The 21,527-nt window shown below is 45.0% G+C and overlaps 1 protein-coding gene across 3 annotated transcripts in view; it reads right to left on the reverse strand.

The window, feature by feature from the left end:
• Positions 1-21,527, reverse strand: part of UVSSA (UV stimulated scaffold protein A) — a 99,175-nt gene that overhangs the window by 20,604 nt on the left and 57,044 nt on the right. For all 3 annotated transcript variants that reach the window (XM_024199057.3, XM_024199056.3, XM_029910688.1), the window contains 4 exons: positions 18,734-18,905; positions 16,428-16,580; positions 1,367-1,550; positions 516-627 (listed from right to left, as the gene is read on the reverse strand). In XM_024199057.3, coding sequence (XP_024054825.1) covers positions 516-627; positions 1,367-1,550; positions 16,428-16,580; positions 18,734-18,905 — 621 coding nt within the window. The remainder of the gene's footprint in view (positions 1-515; positions 628-1,366; positions 1,551-16,427; positions 16,581-18,733; positions 18,906-21,527) is intronic.

Below are 21,527 nucleotides of genomic sequence, written 5' to 3' on the forward strand. Positions count from 1 at the left end.
AGGGACGCAAAAACACCTACAGTGGAGCACCCATAGGGACACAACTTGAGGAAGAATTAGTTATTTTTGGGTGCCCAATTTGTGACACCCTCCAGGGACCTGATTTTCAGGTGGCAGGTGCTCAGCACTTTCTGTTTCAAGTTGGGCAGCCAAAAATCACAGTTGCTTTTGACAGTCTTGGGCCAATGTTTCTATAACCCAAAGAACTGACACACCCAAAACCTAACTTTTAACCTTGTTTTCTAGCATCAACTCATTACTTAGCTAACACGATGGCCTGATAACAGTTTTGTTGTTCAGTGAATTATGGTCACACTGATCATATCTTAATATTGCATAGTTTTCTTCCAAATCCTTGTCTGTTACAGTATCAAGTTATGACTACAAAGCAAGATTACTTCAGTGAATGGATATAGTAAAAAAGCACCCTCCGTATCTATGCTTATGTTCAGAGTGAATCTCTCAGCTCCCTCAAACACTTTATGACACCTTTCCAATTAATCTCTCACACAAACCTGGCTGTTCTGCCTGCTTCTCAAACCTCTTCTTTTCTTCTCTCATTTTGTCCTCTGGATTAACAGGATTCCCAGATTCATCCCGAGGGATTATCTTCCCATGGAAAGGGCACTGAGGGAAGAAAAAAATGACACGAGTTAGAGAATAAACATTTCCATGTAATCTCATGTTGCTAGTAGTCAATTCTTGGAATTAAATGATACACTTTGTACTGGCATATTGGACCGGATTATGAGCACCTCTTATGAGGTGCTGAGAGCCCTAAATTGCCACTGAAACCATAAACAGACTTAAGTAGGAGTTAAAGGCACTCACAGCCTCACAGGATTGAGCCCTTAATGAAATGAACTCCGAGTATAACGGCAATAAATAAAAGGCCTTTTTACAGATAGAATGCTGCCCTGTCATCTCTGGAACCAGGGTTTTCATTCTGCATTTGTATTTTTAAAGCTAAATCCCTTAACATGTAGGAATTCCATTTTAAGTATTTCAATATTCCCTTTAATAATGGCAAACACAGTAAGAACTGTAATAGTCAAGCAAAATGTTTAATGTTAAGGAAACATTGTTCAAATTTATCCAATAATTTAAGTTTTGTAAAATTATGCTTTTATAAAAAAACCTAATCTCTCATAAAAGCCCATCTCTTTGCTGTCCCCTCAACCATAAGGATTATAATGTTTTGAAAAAGCCACTAATGTCAAACACACTTCTGCACTGAATGAGGAGAAGGAAGAACCACCCAGCAAACAATTACTGGGCACTGTTTCCTTGTCAGATGCTCAGATACTACAGTAATGAGCATGGTATAAATACCTAGTTAAGTGAAATTATGATATTAAGTGCACACCTTAACCCTATCCTGTCTTTCACATAGTCTCCCGTCAGGCATCGGAGCTCGACATCTATGTTTCACCGGTTCAAACTTGCCAGAAAAAGTTATGCATCTACTTTTCAACATTTCGGCTACTTCTTTGTTTTCCACCTCTTCCTCCATTTCATTGGGTGCCCAAAATCGATGTTGAGAAGAAAATCTGGCAAAATAAAGAACACAGATATACCTTTTCGCCCATAAACGAAGTTTTGTACTTACTGTGAACGGATACAACCCCACGGGAATCAGCTGGGTAAGAACTGGGCTCAGTAGGCAGAAGAGCACTTAAAAAACACATGCATATTAGTCTTTAACAACAATTTCTCTCAGAAAAAAATTAAGCTTCTTACAAGCTGGTAGGCTGTTAAAATTTTCCCTCCTGGTAGACACAGAGATATATTAATGAATTATAATAATCTAGGGCTCTACAACTAGTGATAACTGCAATATTGTGTAGACATGCTTAAAATGTTCTGGAAGCTTGACTGACTGGTGTCCTTCATTTCCAAACAACTTGTCTTCCCCAATTTCCCATTTAATATTATCACCTTACACCCAGTGGCGGATTAGCCACTAGGCCACTGGGGCACACCCGCACCCTGACCCTGCTCCCTGGCAGGAGCGCTGGGGGGACGAGGGGGACTGCAGGCGGAAGGGGTGGGGAGGGGCCCCCTTGCTCTGGCTCACGGCCCCATAAACCCCTAATCCGCCTCTGCCCACCATTGTAATTACAGTTGCGAATTGGCTTTAGAAGTCAAAGTGGGCCAAAAACTGCTTAAAATAAATAATGCCATGGTCAACACTAACCTTATCTCGATAACCTTACTGTGTAGCAGATGAGGTAAAATAAAGTAAGACAAACAGTTAAGCTACTGTTCAGTGTATGCTCTCATGCTTGTTTGTTTTGCTCTTTATTAGCAGCAAAGGAGCAGGGGTTGGAGTGACTGCAGTATACTGTAGACTAGGGAATAGAGCCAACTATCAACTGAACTTTGTAGCAATTTTTCTTCTAGGTTCAATAGCTAACTCTTCGTTTTGACACTGCTATCAGCTAACAAGTATTTACAGGAAGTTTCTCGAGGAAATTAAAAGCAATATACTGAAAACTTATTTTAAAACTAGAGAGATCTCATGAAAAATAGTCATTGTATGAAAAGCAGAACTATTTCCAGGCCAAAAAAACCCCAACAACCCCTACCCCAAAACCCCTTTATTACCCTGGAGCAAAGGCAGTAAACATCTATTACTTAAGGAGGGGGAGGACCTACGTGTTGAATGATGTTCTATTCTCAAAAACCACAAAATATTAGAAAGTCTGGAAAAGCAGTTTTAAGGCAATGTCTTAAAAAGACAGAAATATGCAGTTCAGTTAGGGTGACCAGATAGCAATTGTGAGAAATCGGGTCAGAAGGTGGGGGGTAATAGGAGCCCATATAAAAAAAAGTCCCAAATATTGGGACTGTCCCTATAAAATCGGGACATCTGGTCACCCTAAGTTCAGTGATCCCAAAGAACCTTCACTCTGCTCACAACTCCCACATCCATCACACCTTGCATACAAGATGGAAATATTTGAATGAAGGAGGTCTTGATAAGGAATTTATGTACATATTGGGCAGCCAAGGACTTTTTACATCCACTTTATTTGTGCATTTGTAGTCACCTCCACGTGGTTCTCTCCTTCCCAATCACTCCCATAACTGGCCTCTGAGTGGCTCTGTCTCCCTCCATCCTATTCCTCCCACTCATGTGGTTCCCTGTCTGTCACTCCCCAGCAATGAAGCCCTCTTCACTTGGTAGACTCCATATAGTCTAATATATGAGGAAGTCACTTTTATTAACAACTAAGGTCTCAACTCAGAAAGACACTTATGCAAGTCCTTAAGTTTCACTGAAGTCAATGTGCTTAAGTGTTTTGAACTGGGCCCCAAATGAGTCCTCCCTAACAAACATTAGAACAAATTTGGAGGACTTGAAGTTGATCTCATACCAGCTTTCAACTTCGCTGGTTACAGTGGAGTTACTCCCTAATTACACTAGCATAAGTGAGATTAGAATTAAGCTCAGCGTTTCTAGGCTAAAAATTATTTTACAGTTGTGGTGAAACTTAATTTTTAAATCTTCCTATCTTATCAACTCCTCATAAAAGTTGCCTCATATGTTTCAGAAACATTCTATCGAGGCATATAACAATTGGATTCGTTTAATTGTGGCAATATTAGGGGGATGAATCCAAATCAGTTTTACAATGCAAGACTAGCTTCAACATTCACTGTAGTAAGACTTGGAGGAGAGGAAGGTGATCAGGAACGGTCAACATGGATTCACCAAGGGCAAGTCATGCCTGACCAACCTGATTGCCTTCTATGATGAGATAACTGGCTCTGTGGATATGGGGAAAGCGGTGGACGTGATATATCTTGACTTTAGCAAAGCTTTTGATACAGTCTCCCACAGTATTCTTGCCAGCAAGTTAAAGAAGTATGGATTGGATGAATGGACTATAAGGTGGATAGAAAGCTGGCTAGATCATCGGGCTCAACGGGTAGTGATCAACAGCTAGATGTCTAGTTGGCAGCCGGTATCAAGCGGAGTGTCCCATGGGTCGGTTCTGGGGTCGGTTTTGTTCAACATCTTCATTAATGATCTGGATGATGGGATGGATTGCACCCTCAGCAAGTTCGCAGCTGACACTAAACTGGGGGGAGAGGTAGATATGCTGGAGGGTATAGGGTCCAGGCTGATCTAGACAAATTGGAGGATTGGGCCAAAAGAAATCTGATGAGGTTTAACAAGGACAAGTGCATAGTCCTGCATTTAGGACGGAAGAATCCCATGTACTGCTACAGGCAGGGGACCGACTGGCTAAGCGGCAGTTCTACAGAAAAGGACCTGGGGATTACAGTGGACGAGAAGCTGGATATGAGTCAACAGCATGCCCTTGTTGCCAAGAAGGCTAATGGCATATTGGGCTGCATTAGTAGGAGCACTGCCAGCAGATCAAGGGAAGTGATTATTCCCTTCTATTTGGCACTGGTGAGGCCACATCTGGAGTACTGCGTCCAGTTTTGGGCTCCCCACTACAGAAAGGATGTGGACAAATTGGAGAGAGTCCAGTGGAGGGCAACAAAACTGATCAGGGGGCTGGGGCATATGACTTACAAGGAGAGGCTGAGGGAACTGGGCTTATTTAGTCTGCAGAACAGAAGGGCGGGGCGGGGGGGGATTTGATAGCAGCCTTCAACTACCTGAAGTGAGGTTCCAAAGAGGATGGAGCTAGGCTGTTCTCAGTGGTCGCAGGTGACAGAACAAGGAGCAATGGTCTCAAGATGCAGTGTGCGAGGTCTAGTTTGGATATTAGGAAACACTATTTCACTAGGAGGGTGGTGAAGCATGAATGGGTTACCTAGGGAAGTGGTGGAAGCTCCATCCTTAGAGGTTTTTAAGGCCCAGCTTGACAAAGCCCTGGCTGGGATAATTTAGTTGAGGTTGGTCCTGCTTTGAGCAGGGGGTTGGACTAGATGACCTCCTGAGCTGTCTTCGAACCCTAATCTTCTATGATTCTATGCATCTCGTAATTTACGACAAAAATGTCTTTATACTCTCACTGTTAAAAAACCATTCCAAGAAAAGACCCTTTACAATATATAAATAAATATTTTAGTGAGACTCTTGAAAAATAAAGTATTTTTTAGTTTTACAAATGATGTAGTGGGGCTGTAAAGTGATGGATAATAAAAGACAGTAAGTTTGATTCATTCTGCTGTGCTTGATTTTTTTTTTTTAAATTCCCTAAAATAGGACTGACTTCAAGCTCTGTATCAACCGTTTTATAAAGACACAATGAAGTGACAGGATCCCTAAAAAAAGCATACTAATATTTTAGATTGCTACACACAAAGTAGCCTTACATAAACTTGCAGTAAAATTCTAATGCCCCCTGGTGGTCTGATTTTTTTCTAAAATTATCAAATATTTGTATTCATGCTAGAGTGAAGAGGTAATCATGATATGCATATGGTCCAACTTTCCCTATACGAGAGACAGCCTCATTTGATATTTTAACTTGACCCCTCCAAAAACAAAATCTGTATCCAGTATTTTTCAATGTAACAAAACTGTTGTCTTCCTCTTTGTAGCTTTCCTTAAGATGCCTGGTACGTTTTAGGGAGTTGAGCTTAAATAACGGACTGACGTCTGCATAGCCATAAGCACTTCCATTTACTATGCCCTTATAAACCATTTTCCCCCTCAACTCTTTCACAACTATATTTGCAGGCAAGTGAGAAAAGAACAAAGGAATGTTGAAAACTAGGGGTATTTTGTTTAGATGCATGTTCCCTATGCAGTAAATGAAGGTGGTGGATTTCTAATTTTTTTTTTTTTTTTTTGGTTGTGTATAACTTTGTAGGATAGAAGTCCTTTAATGGACCACCTGGATGCTCAATTCCAATTGACCATCATCTCTGCAAATGCTTGGCTACATGAATAATTAATATTAGGAGAATCTTTTCCATCTTCTCTCTTTAGCAAACTCACCTCAGTGCAAAGGGGGCAGCCACCTGGCTATGTCCACTCCCATCCTATTTTGTAGTTGTGCTCTTTACTTCCCTTTTTTTTTTTTAATAGCAAATCTCTCCTCACTGCCTGCAGCCCCTTCTGCCCCCACTTCTCAAGATTACTTGGCAGTTTTGGTTCTGTCTGCCTGTGTTTCTGCTACCCTTCCAATTTTGATGTTGCCAGCAAGTTTGATCATAGTTAGATTTATATGACAAACTAAACATATTAGAAGAACTAGGCCTCAGTCTAACAAAACATTTAAGCATGTTAATAGTCCCATTGACTTCACTGGGATTGCTCATTTGCATGAAATTTAGCACACATTTACTCAAGTGCTTTTGTTGGATTGCAGCCGTCATTTCCTGTGCAACAACCCAAGCAAGCAGAGGAATCTAAAGGGAACTCTGCTTGAAAATGGATGCATGTGACTAGTGAAATTTTCTAAGGCAGTGGGGATCACCAGTGGAATGAAAGCAGCCACATGGACCACCTGTTGTTCTGTTCGTAACTGTTGTTCTTCAAGATGTGTTGTTCACATCCATTCCAATCAGGTGTGCACGTGCGCCCGTGCACGGTAGTCAGAAGATTTTTCCCCTAGCAGCATCCGTTGGATCGGCCTGGGCACCCCCTGGAGTCGCGCCTTCATGGCGCTGAATATAAAGCCCCGTCGACCCACCACCCCCTCAGTTCCTTCTTGCCAGCTACTCCGACAGAGGGGTAGGAAGGTGGGTATTGGAATGGACATGAACAACACATCTCGAAGAACAACAGTGACGAGAAGGTGAGTAACTGTTTTTTCTTCGAGTGCTTGTTCATGTCAATTCCAATCAGGTGACTTACAAGCCAAGGTTAGCTGGTGGGGTCAGAGTCTTCCACTGATTGGAGCACTGCTCGTCCGAAGGCCGCATCATCTCTGGCCTGCTAGGTAATCGCATAGTGCGTGGCAAAAGTATGGAGGACCACGTTGCTGCTCTACAGATTTCCTGAGTGGGAACCTGAGCCAGGAACACTGTTGACGAAGCCTGCGCCCTGGTGGAGTGCACAGTGATTGGAGGAGTGGGAATCCCTGCCAGGTTGTAGCACTCATGAATACAGGACGCTATCCATGATGAAATGCGTTGTGATGACACCAGCAGACCTTTCATTCTGTCCGCCACTGCTACAAATAACTGGACCGATTTTCTGAATGGTTTCATTCTCTCGATGTAAAAGGCTAGTGCCCTGCAGATATCCAGAGAGTGGAGTCTCTGTTCCCTGCTGCTGGAATGAGGCTTAGGGTAGAACACCGGGAGAAAAATGTCCTGGTTAATGTGAAACTGCGATGCAACCTTTGGGGGGAAAGCAGGAGGAGACCTGAGCTGAATCTTGTCCTTATAAAACAGGGTGTAGGGAGGCTCTGACCTTAGGGCCCTGAGCTCAGACACCCTTCTGGCCAAGGTTATCGCTACCAGGAATGCCACCTTGTAAGAGAAGTAGAGCAGGGAGCATGTCGCCAACGGTTCAAATGGTGTCCCATGAGCCTAAAGAGGACCAGGCTGAGGTTCCCAGGTGGGAATAGGCTGACAGATGTGAGGGTACAGTCTGTCGAGTCCTTTTAAAAATCGGCTGACCATAGGGTTAGCAAACACCGAGTGGACCCCCGCGCCCGGATGGAAGGTCGATATGGTGGCTAAGTGCACTCTTATTGAAGATGACGAAAGCCCCTGCTGGTTCAGATGGAGAGGTAGTCCAGAATGAGTGGCAATGAGGCTAGCGTCAGGGACGAATGGTGCTGCGCCGACCAGATTGAACATCTCTTCCACTTGGCAAGGTAGGTGGCTCTCGTAGAGGGTTTCCCGCTGCCAAGGAGGACTTGTCTAACCTGGTCTGAACCGGAAAGCTCCATCGGGTTCAACGACGGAGCTTCCACGCCGTGAGGTGAAGCAACTCAAGCTTCGGATGTTGAAGATCATCTTGATCTTGTGTCATAAGGTCCGGGAAGAGTGGAAGAGTGACCATGGCCTCCACGGACATGTCTAGGAGAGATGTGTACCAGTGCTGACGGGGTCAAGCTGGTGCTATCAATATGACCTGAGCTCGTTCCCTCCAGATCTTTCAGAGTAAGCTGTGGTATGGGTGGAAATGCGTAAAGGAGATGGCCTCCCCATGGAAGGAGGAACGCGTCTGCTCTGGAGCCTAGGCTGTGATTCTGGAAGGAGCAGAACTGCTGGCACTTCCTGTTGTGTCACACAGCGAATAGGTCTATCTGGGGAAAGCCTCACCTCTGGAAGATTGAGAATGCAACGTCCGGGCGAAGGGACCATTCATTGGCGTGAAACAACCTGCTGAGGTGGTCCCCCAGCTCTTTCTGTACCCAGGGGAGGTACGATGCTTGCAGGTGTATTGAATGTTCCACACAGAAGTCCCACAGCATGAGGGCTTTTTGGCACAGGGGAGAGGCGCATGCGCCCCCGTTTGCTGATATAGAACATTGCTGTTGTATTGTCCGTCATAACTGATACACAATGTCCCGTTAAGCGTGTATGAAAGGTCTGGCATGCTAGGCGCACAGCTCTCAGCTCTCTGATGTTGATGTGGAGAGCCAGGTCTGCCTGACACCAGAGACCTTGGGTCCTGCGGTCTCCCAGATGAGCTCCCCAGCCTAAGCCTTCTGCGCCCATCACTAGCGAGAGAGACGGCTGCGGACTGGTAAAGGGGACCCCTGAGCACACCTCCTGAGGGTCGAGCCACCAGATGAGGGAGTCGATGACCGGGCGAGGCAGGGTCACGAACCTGTCCAAGCTGTCCCGGGCTGGGCGATATACACTGACGCGAGCCACGACTGAAGAGGTTGAAGCCTGAGTCCATGTAGGTACAGGCAGCCATGTGTCCGAGAAGCTTCAGGCAGTTTCTTCCTGTGGTGGTGGGAAACTGTCTGATGCCTCGAATGATATCTGTCAGGGCCTGAAACCTTGCTTCTGGCAGGTATGCCTCGGCTTGGGTCAAGTCCAGTACTGCCCCTATAAACTTTATCCTCTGGATGGGGGACAGAGTCGATTTTGCTTCGTTTAGAAGAAAACCCAGGTTGTCGAAAATGGCTCTGATGAATCTGACCTGAGCTTCCACTTGGGTCCTGGAGCGGCCCTAGGTCAGCCAGTCGTTGAGGTACGGAAACACCTGTACCTGGTGCCTGCGCAAGAACGCGGCGATATGGGCATGACGACTGCCATGCACTTGGTGAAGACTCGAGGTGCTGCTGACAGGCCAAATGGAAGGACTTTAAGCTGGTAGTGGGTATCATTCACCACAAACCTTAGGTACTTCCTGTGGGGCTGAATGATTGCGATATGGAAATACGCGTCCTTCAAGTCGAGGGAGGCATACAGCCTGCTGGATCCAGTGATGGGATGATTGAGGCCAAAGAGACCATGCGGAACTTGAGTTTCTTCATGAACTTGTTGAGTTCTCACAGGTCCAAGATGGGCCTGAGGCCACCTTTGACTTTCAGTATAAGGAAATGCCAGGAGTAAAAGCCCTCGCCCCTGTGCTCCTGAGGAACCTCCTCCACTGCCCCTAGAGATAGGAGCGACTGCACCTCCTGGATAAGGAGCTGCTCGTGAAAAGGATCCCTGAAGAGGGATGGGGAAGGGGGATGGAAGGGCGGGAGGGCACAGAATTGGATGGAGTATCCTCTCTCTACTGTCCGGAGCACCCAACAGTCTGAGGTGATACAGGACCATGCACGGTAGAAAGGGGATAGTTGGGACGAGAAGGTACGGTGGGGTGGATCCAGCTGGGGATCTGGTGCGCTGTCCTTAAACACACCTTCAAAAGGCCTGTTTCGGCCAAAAGGGTGGTTTAGATTGGCCAGAGCCCTGGCCTGAGGATGGGCCTTCTGCTGTTCCTGTTCCTCCTCCATGAACTGTCCTGATGGTTCTGCGGCTGGTAGAACCATGGAGGAGGTTGCAGCCTAAATGTTTATGCTGTGTAGCGGGAGTGTGGAGGCCCAACAATTTGAGAGTAGCTCTCAAATCCTTTAGGCTATGCAGCCTTTTATCCATCTTTTCGGAAAATAGAGCCAAACCCTCGAAGGGGCGGTCCTGAATAGTTTGTTGGACCTCATATGGAAAGCCCAAGACTTGAAGCCAGGAGCCCCTCCTCATAGCTATGCCTGTGGCCATGACATGAGTAGCCGCATCCGCTGAATCCAGTGCGGCTTGTAGCGAAGCTCTGGAAATGAGTTTCCCTTCCTCCACAACAGCCGAAAACTCGGCGCGGGAGTCCTGCGGCAACAGCTTCACAAATTTAGCCATTGCCCCAAATGTGTTGAAGCAGTACCTGCTGACAATGGCCTTCTGATTTGAAATGCAGAGCTGTAAGCATCCAGTGGAGTAGACCTTTCTCCCATAACGGTCAAGTCTTTTCACCTCCCAATTCTTCGGGGAGAGTTCCTGGAAGCCCTGACGCTCGCATTGGTTGGCAGCATCAACCACGAGAGAGTCAGGTGTGGGATGCGTGTATAAATGCTCATAACCCTTGGACGGTACAAAGTAGCATCTTTCATTGTGCTTAGCCATGGGGGCAACAAGGCTCGGGTCTGCCACAGAGTTTGTGGTATCAGAGATGATCTTTATGAGGGGCAGGACAATACGTGCAGGACCGGAGGGGGGTGAGGATGTCCACCATTGGATCTGCATCCTCCACTACCTCCTCCACCTGAACGTCCAGGCCCTGGGCAACCCTCCGCAACAAGTGCTGCAGAACCCTGCAGGCAGGGGCTGTCCTCCAAGGCTGGGGCTGTTGCCATGCCCGCCAACGCCTCATCTGGCAAGGATGAGGAAGAGATCCCCTTGAGGGGTGGCTGGTCCCTTTCTTCCGCACCCAAGGGGTCCCGCGGCACCTGGGTTTCTTGGGCTGGTGCTGACCCAGATGGTGTCGCACCCCTCAGTGTAGGGGCTGCATACACAGACGCAGGCGCAGCCGGTGCCAAAAGTGCCATCTGCGCCAATGCCATCCTCGACGTTGGAATCAATGTTGCTGCTGCTACTGGAGTCCCCCCCCGGGCCCAGCTGCGCCAGAGGCGTTGAGATGGTAGCGCAGGGTGGTAATGGGCCTATCCCCGACCCTGTCGGTACCGGCGGTGCTAGTGGGGGTACAAACAAGGCCACAGCCACCGATGTCACCCTGGAACGAGACCCTTGGCTGTGACCTTGGCTTTGATGAAAAGCCCAGGGAGTCCAAAAGGGCCATTGCACCGTGGGCTGCCATTGGGCGGGCCACGGTGATGGGTATGGGTGCCGGTCCCAAGTTGACGTGGACCGTCTGCTCCTACTCCTCCGGGACCAATAGGAGCCCAAATCCGATTCTGAGGTGTCTGAAAACGATGACCACGGGGAAGAGGTACTTCTAGGAACCGAGCTTTCACGCCGAGGGCTTGGGGATCGGCATGGCTGCTGGGTGTACTCCAGTGCCAAGGAGTGGCACACTGGGGTCAGAGATCAGCAGGCCATCATAGCAGGCTTTCCCCTTGAAGGAGCCCAGGGAACAACCGGTGCCGGCGACCTGTCCCGTCTGGGAGGAGAGAACGGTGCCGTGAGGTGAAGCAGTTCTTGGACCGCCTCAAACACCTCTGGTGTCAAAGGGAGGTGCAGCTCACAGCTCAGCCTCGGCGAGCGTGGAGGGTCCAGACTCAACCGCCCTTCCACACAGGCAGGAGTCGGCATGACCATCACTGGTGGAGCAGCACTAGTGTGGCCCAACTCTGGTCTCACAGCGGCAGGCTCCATAGGCCTAGCAGGGGGAGAGCGACCGCTCTCCAGCCTCTTCTTTTGTGGCACCAGCGATTGTGAACGATGTCAGTGTGCGGCATGTGAGCCGCGAGTGGAGCCGGGATGGTGCAGTGAGTCCTTATCCTTACCCAACACCGGTGCTCGTGCTGATGGTGCCGGAGCACTCCGCATAGAGGAGGTGGTACTCGGTGCAGGGTCCATTGACCCAGGGTTGGACTGGGGGCGGAGCACTGCCTCCATCAACAGGACCTTCAGGCGCTGCTCTCTATCTTTTAAAGTCCTGGGCCGAAAGGTGTTACAAATGGCACAACGATCCTTCTGATGGCCCTCTCCCAAACACCTTCGACACGAGGTGTGAGGATCGCTTCTGGGCATACACTTGCCACAGGCTTCGCAGGCTTTGAAGCCCAGAGACCCCGGCATGCCCCGGTGTCAGGAAAGCGTAAAAGAGGATTCCTCCCCCCCCCCCAAAAAAGGAAACTTATCTAACACTAACAAACTAACTATTAACGAACAATGGAAAACTAATGGAGAACAATGTAAGAAACTGCTAAATGTGCTTGTCAAGACAAGAGCACAGGGAAGTTCCAGCTAACCATCACTGGCGGTAAGAAGGAACTGAGGGGGTGGCGGGTCGACAGGGCTCTATATTGAGCGCCATGAAGGTGTAACTCCGGGGGGCGCCCAGGCTGACCCGACGGATGCTGCTAGGGGAAAAATCTTCCAGCTACCGTGCATGTGCGCGCGCACACACCTGGTTGGAATCGACATGAACAAGCACTCGAAAAAGAACTCTATAGTTCACAGTTTAAGAACCAATGCACTAAGAGACAATCGGTCCTCAATCCAGGTAAATAATTGAGGTATTAATAGGAGCGCCACATACAGAGGGAGGAAAGAATATATTGAATTTAAGGGTTCTTATAACAGTTTAATGGGCTATTGTCATTGGGCTAAACATTGAGGATACTTCTTTGTAGAGTCCACTCTAGTAACCTCCTTGAGAAAAGATTAATGTACATCAGCTCCTGACTAAATTAAACACCCATTAAAAATTAGCTTCCTGATAATCACAATCTCATAGAATCATAAAATTGCAGGACTGGAAGGGACCTCGAGAGGTCTCCTAGTCCCCTGCACTCAAAGCAAGACTAAGGGTTGGTCTACACTGGGGGTGGGGGGGGAAATCGATCTAAGATATGCAACTTTAGCTACGAGAATAGCGTAGCTGAAGTCGACGTATCTTAGATCGATTTACCTCGGGTCCTCACGGCGCGGGATCTACCGCCGCGGCTCTCCCGTCGACTCCACTTCCGCCTCTCGCTCCGGTGGAGTTCCGGAGTCGACGGGAGCGCGTTCGGGGATCGATTTATCACGTCTAGACAAGACGCGATAAATCGATCCCTGATAGATCGATTACTACCCAATCCGGCGGGTAGTGAAGACGTACCCTAAGTATTATCTAGACCAGTGGTTCTCAACCTATTTACCATTGTGAGCCGCATATGAGCTCTCTGTGTGTTATGTGGGATGTATCCACACAATATATATATATATATATATATATCACACTACTTGTATGGCCCTGAGGAGGTCACATGGGCCGCAGCTACATGCTGATTGGGCCGCAAGTGGCCTGTGGGTTGAGAACCACTGAGCTAGACCATCCCTTACAGGTGTTTATTGAACCTGCTCTTAAAAAATCTCCAGTGACGGAGATTCCACAACCTCCCCAGGCAATTTATTCCAGTGCTTAACCACCGTAACAGTTAGGAAGTTTTTCCTAAAGTCCAACCTAAACCACTCTTGCTGCAATTTAAACCCATTGCTTTTTGTCCTATCCTCACTGGTTAAAGAGAACAATTTTACTCCCTCTTCCTTGTAACAACCTTTTATGTACTTGAAAACTGTTATGTCCCCTCTCAGTCTTCTCTTTTCCACACTAAACAAACCCATTTTTTTCCAATGTTCCCTCATAGGTCATGTTTTCTACACCTTTAATCATTTTTGTTGCTCTTTTCCGGAATTTCTCCAATTTGTCCACATCCTTCCTGAAATGTGGCACCCAAACTGGACACAATACTCCAGTTGAGGCTGTATCAATACAGAGTAGAGTGGACACAACACTCCTGCTAATACATCCCAGAATTATGCCTTTTTTTGCAACAATGTTACACTGTTGACTCATTTAGCCTGTGATACACTGACCCCCAGATCCCTTTCCGCAGTACTCCTTCTTAGGCAGTCACTTCCCATTCTGTACGTGTGCAATTGATTTTTCCTTCCTAAGTGGAGTACTTTATATTTGTCCTTATTGAATTTCATCCTATTTATTTCAGACCATTTCTCCAGTTTGTCCAGATCATTTTGAATTTTAATCCAACCCCTCCTAGCTTGGTATTGTCCACAAAATTTATAAGTGTACGCTCTATGCCATTGTCTAAATAACTGATGAAGATATTGAACAGAACCGGACCCAGAACTGATCTCTGAGGGACCCCACTTGATATGTCCTTCCAGCTTGACCATGAACCACTGATTATTACTCTCTGGGAACAGTTTTCCAACCAGTTATGCACCCACCTTATAGTAGCTCCATCTAGGTTGTATTTCCCTAGTTTGTTTTGAGAAGGTCATGCGAGATAGTACCAAAAGCCATACTAAAGTCAAGATATACCACCTATATCTCCCTGTAGAAACTCTCAAAATAGTGTTATTAGCAAGTTATAATGTGAAACAGCTGAAGGCTGAAGATTTTCTATCTCTGATTTAAAAAACGATAAGTCTACACAAAAGCTGCATATATCCCCTCCTTTATTTTTCAACGCATCTTGTGAGGTATTTATTTCTACCACAGATAAAGTCAAAGGATCTGGCAATGTCTATCCTAATTTTTTCAGCAAGTATATTCTACCCAGGTGTCAATGGTATAATGTGTGTGCAACTTACTTAAATTAGCTTTGGTTAGATTGGCATATCTGTAGTTATAGGCTATAAGGGTTAGAAGTGTGCCCTTTATTTTATTGGGAAGCATAAAAATAAAAACAGTACAGGCACTAGGCAGACAGGCAGTGAAATATGCTTTTGATTTCACTTCTGACTTGAATAACTCATTTCCAATGTAAAATAAAGCCTTTCCACTCTTTGGGCAGTCTCAGAGACAAATACTTCTTACGGCTTTACTGAAAACCTTTACCATTCTATAGACTTTAAAGAATTCACCTCATAGGATGGGATGGACTTGGGAGGCAGTGTGTTAAAGCATCATGCTGTGTCAAATTTCACTCCCTATAGTGACTGCTCATTGCCTCTCAATAACACAAAGTCTGTGCAGTGTTTTACATGATTTGGGGCACAGAAACACTGCCACTACTATTGCTATTTTCTGCAAATGTTACCTCTGTGAGCTAAATCAAATCGGGTGAATCGTAACAAAAGACAATAAGAAATCAATTACCACTGAGTTTCTGTCCAAGAAGGCATTAGAAATCAACGAGTTAGGGAAGAATAGCAGAACATGAAGTTTGCTGTTCTTCTGGAAAGTGCAGTATGAACGAGAAAATGTGTTAGCACCATCATCTGTAATGTAAGGCAGAACAAAAGACCCTGTGCCAGGGAAACTGATGTTCCACATTTCTGCACAAATGTGGAAAAGTTGATGATGATATTCCCCCAGGCTTCATGCTGCTGCAGCATTCATGGTTTGTTTGTACAGCATTATTACTACAGATATCCACACAAAGCTAATTGTGATTAAGCTGTTTTGCTTTGGTAAGAAAGCAAACTCAAAGTAATACCAGCGAGGCCATGAGAGTTTACCTTTTTGATTAGCAACACAAACATACTTCCAATCTTTTACTTGTTTTAACCCAGTGTGGGACTTACAGGCCCTACAGTTTTGTGGTGCTTCAGTGCCAATTTCTGCAGCAGATACTGATTCATTCTTTGGCAGGGAAATGGAAATCTCCTGCTTGTTTGGAGAGAGCAGATGTATACCCATGAGCTACAACGTGAGCAAAAAGTGGAAGAAGTCTTTGAATGCCAGGTTATTAATAAAAATGCCAGGGCTATGAATAGGCTTTAAGATTGTCAGAAACAAATCTCTGAGGTGCAGGTGTAAACTGTCCTAGTGTTGCTGGTCCTGCCACAAAGCTAGCACCACTTTGTGTACAAGAAAGCACAGCACCTTCCCAAACAAGTAAGAACAATGGTTGTATTGTTAAGGCACTCAGCTGGGGCCCAGGTGATCTGGGTGCAGTTCTCAGCTCGCAGATGTCTTGTGTGACCTTGGGCAAACGACTTGATCTCTGTGCCTCAGTTCTCCATCTATAAAAATGGGAATAATAATCCTTCCTGTCTTCTACCATTGGTCGGTCTTATTTATTTAGATTGCACACTCTTCGGGGCAGGGTCTGTCTCGTACTGTGTTTGTACAGCAGCTAGCACATGGGGCCCCTATCTCAACTGGACTAGGTGCTACCATAAATACAGATATGCTTTGAAAGACTAAAATACTTAATTCAAATCCTATCCTCTCAAAATCCATATAATTGTAAGTTAGAGTTACTAAGAATGTTTATGGATCACTTATTGTAAAGGAAAGGAGAAAAGTAATTATTACAAGAAGCAGTAGGGTTCATCCCCCTGCACAATCTTTCAGCCTAAACTAATCTTTTTGTTTCTTAAAAGAAAAATCAGACTGTATTTACTTGAGAATTTTGCCAGCAGTTGGCTGGTCCTGTCCCCAGTAGTAAAGATCTAATCCAAAGGGTATTATAGGAGCTTTAGCTCTTTCTTCTTCTAGTTTTCCTGTCTCACTGTCAAGCTCTCCTGAAGCTGCTGGCTCGGGATTTGCAGACGCACTGGAGAAAGATAATAAAAAGTCAATAGAGAACAATAATGATCACAACTATTTCCCTGCTTTTTCTAACCTTTTGCACCAACACTCACGTTATCTAAGATCCACTAGGACTTCTACTATCTACTTTACTTGGTTTGTTCTTTAGGATATAGAGTGTGATGCTGTCATACAAGCAGAGCACAATATATAGTTAAACTTATCAGAACACTCAGCTCACGCTGCTTAAAAAAATGTTTCTCCAGTCTTGTGGGAACCTAAAGGTCTATATGTGATGTAATAATGGATCATAGATGGCGTAGTACAACAGAAGCCACAGTGAGGGTGGTATTGCAAACCTAATTCAGAACCGTCTTGCTTCTGTAGATTTATGTTCATGTTTGTACTGTCATTACATAGATTGCAACATCCTTATTTTGTGTGCACAGCATTCCATCTCCCAGACTTGCACCATTGGGGTTTTCAGCGACACCACCAATTCAACCTTTCCCTTAGCAGAAGTTTTGTGTTACAGACGGACAAAAGTGTATAAAGAAAAGAGGAAGGTAAGGTTGTCAGCTGTTCTCAAACACAGTACTCCAAAGTATATTGGTATAAAGGGGTTTTTACCAGGGGCATCATTAGCAAGTAAAGGGATGGCCTTCCACTATTTGACTAAAGAATGCCACACTACTAGTTATGCAATGTTAGATAACAATTCACTAAACCCAAAATATGAAGTTGCAGAGCCTAAGCACTTCAGTAGCCCAAATTATGATGGTCTCACTAACTTATAGTATTAAAACACACAAATGTGTCTTTTTTTCAATTTAGAAATCTAAATTTTTAAGTTTAGTTTGTTATTGCCTTATTGATTAAACCCTCCAGAAAACTAATGGAGTACAGCACTTTGCCTTTGCAAGGTTGCGCTTCAGCTTCTGCTAGCTTTTTACACTGTACAAGTGTCATTTTGGGAGATGCCAGTCCATTAGCAGGTTACTCCAGTCACAGGGAATACTAGGGTCCACCCTCACAGATTTGCAAGCATGGCATATCAATCTACCACTACACTAAAACCTCAGAGTTATGAACATCACAGTTATGAATTGACTGGTCAACCACACACCTCATTTGGAACCGGAAGTACGCACTCAGGCAGCAGTAGAGACAAAAAAATAAATAAAAAAATAAAAAAGCAAATACAATACAGTACTGTGTTAAACATAAACTACTAAAAAAATAAAGGGAAAGTTTAAAAATAAAGATTTGACAAGGTAAGGAAACTGTTTCTATCTTGTTTCATTTAAATTAAGATAGTTTAAAGCAGCATTTGTCTTCTGCATAGTAAAGTTTCATAGCTGTAGCAAGTCAATGTTCAGCTGTAAACTTTTGAAAGAACAACCAAAACATTTTGTTCAGAGTTATTAACAACCTCCATTCCCAAGGTGTTTGTAACTTTGAGATTCTACTGTAATTCATAGTCAGGACTGAAATTTCAGCAAGCTCTGAATAGCATTGACAAACGATAGTTCTTTGAAATCAGTATGACAGGCCTCAAAAGCTGGCATTTATGACATAGTAAGTCACTAGGAAATCCAAGGCTTTTGAAACTATTTATTTGCTAACCTAGTATTAGGATTTGCAAACCAAAACATTCCCCCAGCAAACAGAACCATTTTTTTTGGATGGGATCCCCATGATAAGTTCTTAGTAATAGATTTTCTAAAGAATCTATAAAAAATGATTAGCAAAACCTACATTTCTAATCATGCATGTGTTAAGACTGGGTATAAAAAATATTATTTTAAATATAAATAAATAATATTTTATAGCCTAATCCAGTGGTTCTCAAACTTTTGTATGGTGACCCCTTTCATACAGCAAGCCTATGAGTATGACCCCCCCCCCTTATAAATTAAAAACATATTTTAAAATACTTAACACTATTATAAATGCTGGAGGTGAAGCAGGGTTTGGGGTGGAGGGTGACAGCTCGTGACCTCCCAAGTAATAACCTTGAGACCCCCTGAGGGGTCACAAACCCCAGTTTGAGAACCCCTGGCCTAATCTCTTCTAGCCTGCCCCGTTTCTGGGTGTATTTTCTGGGAGTGCTTTTGTAGCTAACAGAGCCAAGGAACATCATAGTGATATTTCTAGAACAAATAAAATGATCATGACCTGGTGTTTAGGGATGGTAACTTAGGTAGCTTATCTCGGATAAGCTTCAACGTTGCAGCGGCACAGGTTGGATCAAGTTCCTCTTCATTCCTTTCTGACTGGGAGCTCAGCAAAGCTGGCCTCACGACCATTCCTTTTGCTAATGCTTTCGGAGATGATTGGGGCTCCAACCCTGAAAAAACAACAACAACAAAAAAAAACCCAGCATGTTTAGAAGGGGAAAAATAATGCCTATAAAAAGAAAAGTCTTACAACTACACCACAGTGTTTGGTAAGGCTAGCAAAGCAGTGGATAGACTGTGGCTACATCACTGACTATTTTTTGTTGCAATGGCATCAACCAGCATGTTACTGATACAAGCCAGTAGATACAGTACTATTTCTACTATGGGGAAATTATTATTATTTTAGTACAAACAAGTATTATTACCCTATCAACTGTAAAACCTCATTATGACATTGTATTATTCCACCAGGAAAGAAAAGTTAAACAACAAAAAGATGTCCAAATTGCTACATTGTTTTTTGACATGACTGTTGCTGGTAATATTCTCACATCAGCCCTCTCAGGGTCCATACCATACTCACTGCTAATCCAAGGCAGAGTAGTATGTGAAAGGAACTATGAATATTATATCCATGAGTGATCCTAAAGATAAATTCCTTATCTAATACAGAAATGCAAAAAAATAAAGTTGCAGAGCAGCAGAAGAAAGAAAACAGACTTAATAGCCATAGACTCCCCTGTGCTGTGGTTGCTTTGGTGTAACATTCCCTGTGCAAAGCAGACCTAAACTTGGCACAACCAGGCACAGGGCGATAACTCTAATGTAGGGATATTCATTGGTGGTATAGAGCTGACATAGCAGGTCCAACAACAACCTCCACCTTACCACCACCACAGATAGTTAGGGAGCATGGCTAGTGAGAAAGCTGTGTGGCAAGGCTTTTCCTCCAACCTGGTGATGCCTGCAGAAGCACAGGGCATGTCCACCGAAGCAGCATCCTTATGACAATCTGACATGATTGAGGAACAAACCCACTGCAAGAGCTTCAGCATCAAAAGCTCAGCTACTGCAGTGATGGGGGCAATATAATTGTTTTACATAGGCAGACAGACAGTTAAGATTAGTGAAAGTTAGATTAGATTAGGCAAATCAAAAGCATCGACCTCTACCTGCTGAACTAAAACAGCAGCTCCATTAGCAGATAGTAGTAATAGGCTCTGATTCTCCAGGAGGGCCAGCCAGTAGAGGGAGACCTGATGACATGCACTTATCCAATAGTTTACATTTTCACTTTTCAAACAAATAAAGTAAGCATCTTTATAAGAGACACGAACCCAAGTACAAACTGTAAGACAAAACAACAAAAACTATTGTTCCATGGGAAGGAAAGTTTGAGCAAGCTATTGCAGCCTTCATCTGGAAAACAACCCAGTTTGCTTGAAGTCTTTCCTACCATCTATCCCACCCTTCATTTCTTAACTGGCAGCACTGAACATATAGCATGCTCACCTATTACTTCCATTTCTTAACTTGAGCACTGAGCAGGTGACTGTGTTTGACACACTGTCTAAAAAAATCCTATGTAAAAATTCATTCTAATTGGCTTTGATATGAGCACTGCAAAATTTATTGGAAACCAGCTAGATAAGGGAAATGATAATTACGGGTAATGGGATGAAACTGAGCAGAGGAAAATATAGGCTAAAGGTTGGAATCTTAACAGGGAGGTCTATTAGACTGTAGAACAGCCTCTCAAGGAACATTGTGGAGATCATCACTGAAGTGTTTTTAAAAAAAATGGTTACTCACCTTCTCATAACTGTTGTTCTTCGAGATGTGTTGTTCATGTCCATTCCAATCAGGTAGGTGCACGCGCACGTGCACAGTAGCTGGAAGATTTTTCCCCTAGCAGCAACCATAGGGTCGGGCTGGGCACCCCCTGGAGTCGCACCTCCATGGCACCTAATACGGAGCCCTGCCGATCCGCCACCCCATCAGTTCCTTCTTGCCCGCCACTCCAACAGAGGGGTAGGAGGGTGGATATCGGAATGGACATGAACACCACATCTCGAAGAACAACAGTTATGAGAAGTTGAGTAACCATTTTTTCTTCTTTGAGTGCTTGTTCATGTTGATTCCAATCAGGTGACTCACAAGCCCAAGTTCAGGAGGTGGGGTCGGAGTCATCCATTGATTGGAGCACTGTTCGTCTAAAGGCCGCATCGTCTCTGGACTGTTGGGTAATCACATAGTGCGCGAAGAAAGTGTGTATGGAGGACCATGTCGCTGCTCTGCAGATTTCCTGAGTAGCGATCTGCGCCAGGAATGCTGTTGATGAAGCCTGCGCCCTGGTGGAGTGCACAGTGATCAGGGGTACGGGAACTCCCGCCAGGTTGTAGCACTCATGGATGCAGAATGTGATCCATGACAAAATGCGTTGTGACAACACGGGTAGGCCTTTCATTCTGTCTGCCACAGCCAAGAATAGCTGGACTGATTTTCTGAACGGCTTCGTCCTCTCGAAGTAGAAAGCTAGCGCCCTGCGGACATCTAGTGAGTGCGGCTTAGGGTAAAACACCAGGAGAAAGATGTCATGGTTAATGTGAAACTGCGATGCAACCTTCGGGAGGAAAGCAGAATAAGGTCTGAGCTGCACTTTGTCCTTATAGAACACTATATAAGGGGTCTCTGAGGTTAGGGCCTTGAGTTCAGACACCCTCCTGGCCGAGGTTATCACCATCTGAGGGAGATTGGCCTCTCTCTGACCTCTTTTTCTTCTGAGCCGG

The sequence above is a fragment of the Terrapene carolina genome, unplaced genomic scaffold (assembly GCF_002925995.2).
Source record: "Terrapene carolina triunguis isolate 2854851 unplaced genomic scaffold, T_m_triunguis-2.0 Scaffold66, whole genome shotgun sequence".
In the NCBI taxonomy this organism is placed as follows: domain Eukaryota; kingdom Metazoa; phylum Chordata; order Testudines; family Emydidae; genus Terrapene; species Terrapene triunguis.